The sequence below is a fragment of the Chiloscyllium punctatum genome, chromosome 1, assembly GCF_047496795.1.
Source record: "Chiloscyllium punctatum isolate Juve2018m chromosome 1, sChiPun1.3, whole genome shotgun sequence".
Classification (NCBI taxonomy): Eukaryota; Metazoa; Chordata; class Chondrichthyes; order Orectolobiformes; family Hemiscylliidae; genus Chiloscyllium; species Chiloscyllium punctatum.
Window position 1 is genome coordinate 39,664,588 of NC_092739.1, and position 7,868 is coordinate 39,672,455.

The 7,868-nt window shown below is 36.4% G+C and overlaps 1 protein-coding gene across 1 annotated transcript in view; it reads left to right on the forward strand.

The window, feature by feature from the left end:
- tmem175 (transmembrane protein 175) overlaps nucleotides 1-2,443 on the forward strand; it is a 49,493-nt gene extending 47,050 nt beyond the window's left edge. The window contains exon 10 of the mRNA XM_072594542.1: nucleotides 746-2,443. Coding sequence (XP_072450643.1) covers nucleotides 746-1,406 — 661 coding nt within the window. The 3' untranslated portion in view covers nucleotides 1,407-2,443. The remainder of the gene's footprint in view (nucleotides 1-745) is intronic.
- Nucleotides 2,444-7,868: the final 5,425 nt, after the last annotated feature.

The window sequence follows — 7,868 nt, forward strand, 5'->3', positions numbered from 1 at the left end:
ATGGCACTGCACTAGTTAGGTTTGCACCCTGTATTTCCCAAATAAGTTGCTTGAGCAGGGCATATAATGACAAAGAACTGTGCTGATATAGTGTGAACAAACATTGCTGGTACTACTTAACACTGACGATATGTACTAATGAAGCCCATTTGAAAGTAGTGGAGTTTTTACTGTCTCTTTATCCGCTACAATTAATGGTCAAGGAATGTGTGGTGGTGAGTAATGTGCTAAAGAAATGGTGTGTGTAATTTGAAAAAAAATTGCTAAAATTGAAAATCTCAATTTGCTTTATATTTTACATTGTTGATGTATCTGAATCACCAGCAAGATTAGGACTTATTACCCCATTCCTTCCCACCACTGAGTTGGCTTTTCACGACAACTTCAATGTCACCTTTGCTGGAACTTCTCTTTATTTCAGACTTCTGTTCACTGAATTCACATTCTCAAACTATTATTGTCAAATTTGAATTCAGGTTCTATGTTTTAGTCCAATCTAGTAATGCATCCTATTTAAATTTGGGGTCAAGAGGAGCATATCACAACGACCTATTTTGTTCCACAAGGCTTCGACAACTTTAGTAATCTCTCTTGTACTGACTTAAATTTCAACATAGTTACTTTTATTTGTTCAATATGTGGTATGTTCCTGTGGGGTAAATACTGATTTTGTATAACATTAACCATGAAGTGAATTAATGGTTTTATGGATTTTTTGTAATTATTTGGCATATTCTTGTTGCAGTGAGGACAATGTTCCTGACCATAAAGAAGTTGTAGAAAAGTTCAATGGCAAACTTATTGAAGCACTTAGTGAGTATGGTCCAGAATTTCTGGCTTATTTTGGTTCATTTGTGACTGTTGGCCTTCTCTGGTTTGTTCATCATTCACTCTTTCTGTACATCACTAAGTCAACAAGACTAATGGGGCTCCTGAACACCATCTCACTGGCTTTCATTGGTGGACTTCCATTGGCTTTTCAGCTTACCCATGAATTTGCTTCCAACTCCCGAAATGAACTTGAGGCCATTCAAATCAGCTGTGTTATAATTTTTCTTGCAAGTCTCTTTCAGTTTTCAATATGGGCTGTCGCACTTTACAATGAAAAAGAAACCCTACATCACCACGTTTGGTATGGGGGCAAAGAACATGCATTTATGTTCGCTAAACTTTCACTTTATCCTTCTGTAGCCTTTGTTACATTCTGTCTTACATACATTTTAAGTAAGCTTAGTACAGAAATTTTCCATATGATGCAAATCATTGTTCCTTTTGCATTTGTACTTTTACGAATCATTGTCCAAATTGTTCTGGCTATTCTCACATGGTTGTTCAGTCGACTAAAACCTAGGACATCAATATTAAAAGAAGATGACTCTATCTTTGTAAGTGAGAATACATCATAACAATTCAATTACTGATTCAGAGTATCTGGTTTAAAACATTTATATGCATTCAGTCTATTTTTATTCATTTGCCCCATTTCCACAATTTTTATGTTGCACTTTCACTTATCAATTTTCTTCAAAAATAATTACTGAATAGAAGTAAATTATGTTATTGTAGGATGTGCCATCTCATACCTGGAAAAGGTTGAAAGAACGTTTTATTGGTTCTCAATATAACATTATATATTTTATTCTTGATCTTTAATTACAGTTTGGTGTTTGAAAAAGTTGAATTATACGCAGCTTGCTATAATTTCAATTTTATTGTCAGAATAAAGTTCAGTATAATTTTTAAAGTATTTTCTACATTATGTAAAGTTTCAATTTTATCCCTTTGCTTTACTGAAAGCAATAATTGATTCTTAGTTGTATTTTTCATTTTTGTGCTTTTCCAGAAAAAAACAATATTCTCTCTCAGCCCAGAATGTTGTTATCAAAGTCGGTTACTGAGGGTGCTTAGTTGTCATGTTGATTGTTTGTTTAAGTTTTTTTAAGTACTTCTTTAAGTACTAAGCACTTTCACAATGAAAATTCTGTTGACCTTGAAATGAACTATCATTATTTCAAATGATTAGTTACTAAAAATGTATCTGTATTGCACAGATTAGTCTTTCTTTCTGGAAGCCTGTCTTGATTATATCTGTCATGACTGAAGTGTTTGGTCATTATTGCTTAAATTATGTTGTTGCAGCTGTAAAGCTAAGTAATCTGAAGAGGTATGCAAACTAATGCAGAATAATACTTTCTTTGAATCAACAAAAAAATTTGCACTACAGAAAGAAATAATGTAAAATGCTACAGCAGCCTTTAACCTTTAAATTAAATGTATAGAAATAAAGCAATTGTTAAAATGTAAAATTATTATTTGTATATGTGAAACTTTTAAAATACTTGTCTACTAATGTTGGTCATTCTGCAAGATATGAAAAGTTAAATCTACAATATATTACTGAACATATAGTTGTGACAATTTAAATAAATTTAATTTGCTTGTATTCTTCCTGGTGTATTTCATTTCTTCCAAAACAAAATCCATGAAAAGCTTTTCTTATTGAGATTGTCATTGGTGTAAAGGAACATTTTAAATATTGGTTTGCAGCTAGCAATATCTGTAATTGACAAATAGACTATATGATCTGAAAATGTAAGACAAAATTATCTGCTGTAAAATTGATAGAATGATTTATTTCCATTTCCTTATTATTCTCTTTTTGTACAAGTTATGTCTGTAGAGATTGCACAATCAAAGGCGAACGTTCATTGATTGATTTCATTATTTGAATATTGTTCAAATCCCTTCTAATCTTTAAAGCTTTTTTGTCAGCTTTGAACGAATCTCAGGCTACAGAAATGGTGTGAATTGCATGGGCAAAATGAGGAAAAAAGACTTAAACGAACATCATTATTTTAATTATACATCATAGGATCTGGACATACTAAGACTAGCATTTATTACATTTGAGAAGTGGTGTGAGCATCTTTGTTCAAATACTGTAGTCTATGAAGTGAAGTTATTTCCAGATTGGCATTCAGCAGAGTTCCAGAATTTTGTCACAAAGCTGGTCCCTTTTTTCTATGAGACTGTTTTGGTATTTCTTTCCCTCTCTTTTTTCCCCCCCCCCCCTCTCTCTTTTTCTTTCTGCCCTTTTAACTTCAATCTGTCAACTTCTGTTCCTGTTTTTTTAAGGGGGTACGCTTATTAGGACTATTCTATATGTTCGGAACAGCATAATTAAGTCTACTTTGGATAGACTGAGGTCTGTAGGGGTCCTTTATTCTGTTCTTTGTGAAATTTTGTGCATAAATTTCTGTCTGTTTTAAAACCTAGTAATCAACCTAGCTAACTTATTCCACATAATTCTCATTGTACACTTACCAAAACAAATTGCAAAGTTATGGTCTGGGTTGCCTGCTCAAGAATGTTTTGAGTGATCTGGCCTAGTCCATAACAGATTGGAGGCTCTTTGTGGGATTTTAAATAGCGAGTGGTAGGTGCTAGTGTCTTTATTTCTGTTGTTGGTTTGGTTAGATAGACAAAGTTTGGGATAGTAATGGCTCTTTCAGTTGCCAAAAGTTTTCTGGAAGTGGATGCAGTGACTTTGGATGTTTTGCAAAAGGTGAATAAAACCAAGCTGCAGGAATTAGCAGACCAACTGGAATTGGAATTGCTTGCTTCTGAGGAAAGGAGAGATAATTACAGCAGCAGCTTGGCATATAAACTTACTGGAGAAACCATCCGAATCTGTAGACATGGCAAAAATTCAATTGCAAAGGAAGCTGCGTGATTTAGAGGCGAGAGATAAGGAACGGGCAGTAGAAATGAAACAGTTACGATAAAAAGCAGAAAAGAGGGAAAAAAAAGAGCGTTTGAACTTCAGAAACTGACACTTAAAAAGGAAAGTCAGCTTAAAAGGCTGGAGATAAAGGCTGAAGGTAACCTTAGCGAGGAAGTAGTGTAAACTCATGTGGAAGAGCAGAAAGTTAAAATGGCATGGTTAGCAGCTGAAGTGGCTGATGATTGAGTTGATCCATAAAACACTGTTTGGCTTCCAGAATCCATTTCAGTCCATGAGGGATAGAAATGGGTGCAAAGAGAAATCCTCACATGGAAAGGGAAAGGTAGATCTTGGTGAAGATCATAAGGATAACTTACCACAGGATAAAAATGAACCTTGAGGGATCAAAGAAGTTAAAAAGCTCCGGTGTTTTCATTGTAATAAAGTGGGCCACACGAAATCATGGTGGTGTGCTCTGAGAAGGCTAGATGTTGGAAAACTGGACAAGCCTGGGATAGTAACAAAAAACAAAGAAGGGAAGTTAGACAACTGCTTCAGAGTGTACAAGGTCAGAGCTTGTTAAAGAGGAAGTGCCAGATCTGCTTAAAAAATTTACTTGCTACTCCTGGCCTAAGTGAATAAACCTTACTCTTGAATGTAAAGAGGTTGCAATATTAGGGGAAAAAAGATCCTCTCAGTCTGTAATGCTGAAGGATGAGGAGATATGTACTCCTGAGGGACTATTGCCAGAAAAGATACTGGTAACAGGAATTTATAGTGAGACAAAAAGAACTCAATTACGTAAAGTGAGGTTAAAGAGTCCAGAGAAGAGTGGAGAATTTGTGGTAGGAGTACTGGACAAACTCTCAGCTCCAGGAATACAATTTGTCCTTGCAAATGATACAGCTGATTCACCAGTAGGTGTGCTGCGTACTCTAGTTGAAAAGCCAGTAGAGATTCAGGCAACTGAAGAAATGAAGGATGCTTATCCAGGAATTTTCCCAAGTTGTGTGATCACAAGATCACCGAGGCACAAGTTGAATTAGGAGAGATAAAAGGAAGCTGACATAGCTTTATCTGAGACTTTTTTGATCAGATAAGTAGGACAGAGCAGGAACAATTAGGTAAACATGCAGGTATCTTTATGTCTGCTACGCTTATTGAGTTTCAGCAGAGAGATGAGAACTTAAAATAGTTATATCAAAAGGCATATACAGAAGAGGAGAGTGAATGCATCCATGTATGTTATTACTTAACAAATGATGTCTTAATGAGGAAGTGAGACCACCGCACATTCAGCAAATGAGAAATGGGCAGAGATTCATTGAATTTTTTTGCCAGTAGGGTATAGAAAGGAGGTGCTGCAAGTGGTGTATGAGCTCCCAGTTGGAGGTCATTTTGGAGTGAGGAAAACACAGACTAAAATACAAAGACATTTTTACTGGCCTGGACTACACAAGGATGTAGTTGAATGTTGCCAGATGTGTCATACATGTCAGCTATTCGGAAAACCACAGGCAGTAATAAAACCTGCACCTTTAATACCTGTTCCAGCATTTGAGGAACCTTTCACAAGAATCTTAATTGATTGAAAACTACCTCAAACAAAAAGTGGGAATAAGTATTCATTAACAATAATGATGTGCCAACTAGATTTCCAGAGGCAATCGTATTATGCAACATCATAGCTAACAAGGTTGTAGAATTACTTAAATTCTTTCTTAGATGCAGACTACCAATGGAGATCCAGTCAAATCAAGGATCAGGTGTCACATTCAAACTATTAAAGGAGGTTATGGTTAACTTGGTAATAAAACAATTCAAATGTACTGTGCGCCAATCAGAAGAGCTAGAGAGATGGCATCAAGCACTAAAGATTATGTTGAGGGCTTATGGTCAGGATTATCCAGATGATTGGGATAAGGGAGTTCCGTTTATACTTTTTGCAATCAGAGATACACTGAATGAATTAACCAAATTCAGTCCATTTGAATTAATTTTTGGGCATGAAATAAGAGGACCAGGTGAGTCTTTAAAAGCAAAATTTAGTGGACTGTATCAAATAGAGAGGAAACTGAGCGAGGTGAGTTACTTGATAAGGACTCCAGACAGGAAGAAATCTGTGTGCCATATGAATATGCTCAAAAGGTAACTTGATAGGGAAGGAAAGCAAGAGGAGAAGGTGTTAATGATTACAGTACAGAAGGAAGAACCAAGTTTAGAGGATTCTGAATTGGACATTTCTCAAATCAAATTGGACAATGGGAAAGTTGCCAAAAATTGTGATAAGTTATTAAGTTACCTTCCACAAACAAAATTGAAATGACCTGAAAGAGTTATTACAATCACCTGGGGAGATATGCATAAATAAACGGAAGTACTAATCTAATTGTGCATGATGTAGGCATAACCCTCTAAGGTTGGCACAGGTTCAGAAGGAGATAGGGCCTATGCTCCAAGATGGCATAATTGAAGTGAGTTACAGCAACTGGAGCTCACCCATAGTCATGATGCCAAAGCCACATGGTACCCAACGGTTATGTGTGAACTATGGCAAAGTCAAAAGTGTTATAAAGACTGATGCATATCCAATTCCATGGTTGGAGGACTGTGTTGAAAAAGTGGGACAAGCAACTTTCTAAGTTTGACTTGCTCACAGGCTCTTGGTAAGTACCTCTGTCAGACAAAAGAAGGGAATTTTGGTTCTGTAACACCAAGTGGACTATATCAGTTAAAAGTCATGCCATTTGGTTTGTTATATTGTAACAACCCCTTAGGAAAGTTCACCGATTTTCAAGAACTGCTATTGCCGGAGTCGCCACGAAAGTTAATGATTTAATCAAAGCATGCAAAGTACCTGATTTACCCCTCTGTTGGAATCAAGTTCTGTCACAAAATGCTGACCAGGTTCCTGTACTTAACAAGGACTACTATTTATTACAATTATGTAAATTCAAATTATAAGTAAACCGCTTTGAAGTATCAATCTGGGTCTACTAGTTAAAACTCCTCTTAAGACCTTGTCCCCACCCCTGAAAATATTTTTACACCGACTGGCATCAACAAACAAAAATACATTGGTTTTTTGCGTGGACAGAAAATAAACTGGGAAACACAATTCAATAGCGTTAGTCCACTAGGTTTATTGAGCTAAAAACAGAAATTGCTGAAGGTCTCAGCAAATTTGGCAACATCAATGGGGAAAAAGTAGAATTAACATTTCAAATCTGGTGCCTTTTCTTTTATGTATGTTGAGATGTTCCCTTTGACTTGACAGGACTCAGTTCTTCGATCTCCTTTCCTCAGGTTATTTCACTTCACAGAAGAAACGAGGTGATTGGAACACTAAACACACAGTTTCTTAGTTACAGTTAAAGACAACAGCATACAGCAACTAGTGGGAGAAAATAGCTGACTTTCTTCAAGCTTCAGGTTATTTTTTTTACTGGAGAGCAAGACACACACACACACACACACACACACACACACACACACACACACACGTCCTTCCAGTAATCTGAAGGCTTCTCGCTGTATTATTCACATCTACAAACTGTGCAACTAGCCAGGAACTAATCAGAGTTATGAGCAAGCTGATGATCTTCGGCATCAATAACTTGTCACAATTGCACAAACCAATCAGCTACTAGTTGTTGGCCAAATTGCACAAACAGACCACACACTGTTGCTGGGAAGTGTACAAACATCTTCTCTCATCACCTTCCCCTGTCCCCCTCCAGTAAATGAAGAGGGAATTCAGCCACATGGAGGATTTAAAATTGATAAGGAGATGGAATTGGATAGCTGTCTGATTAATGAGGGCTGTGGATAAAGGAGAGCCTGTAAAGATCAGAATATGTAGAAATGGGTCTTTGCCTGATTGGCAGATTGTGATGAGTTAAGTCCTGTGCTGGGATCTCAAAACTTTACAGTTTGCATCAATGACTGGGGTGAGGGGAGTAAACATATGGCAGTTAATTCACAAATGACACCAGGATAGGTTGAAAGGTATGTTGTGAAGAAGACATGATGAAGTTGCATCAAATATAAGTGAGTTAAGTGAATGAGCAAAAATCTGGCATTTAGAGTAATATGTGGGACAATATGCTGTTTGCTTTGGCAAAAATTATTATTTAAAGAGTGC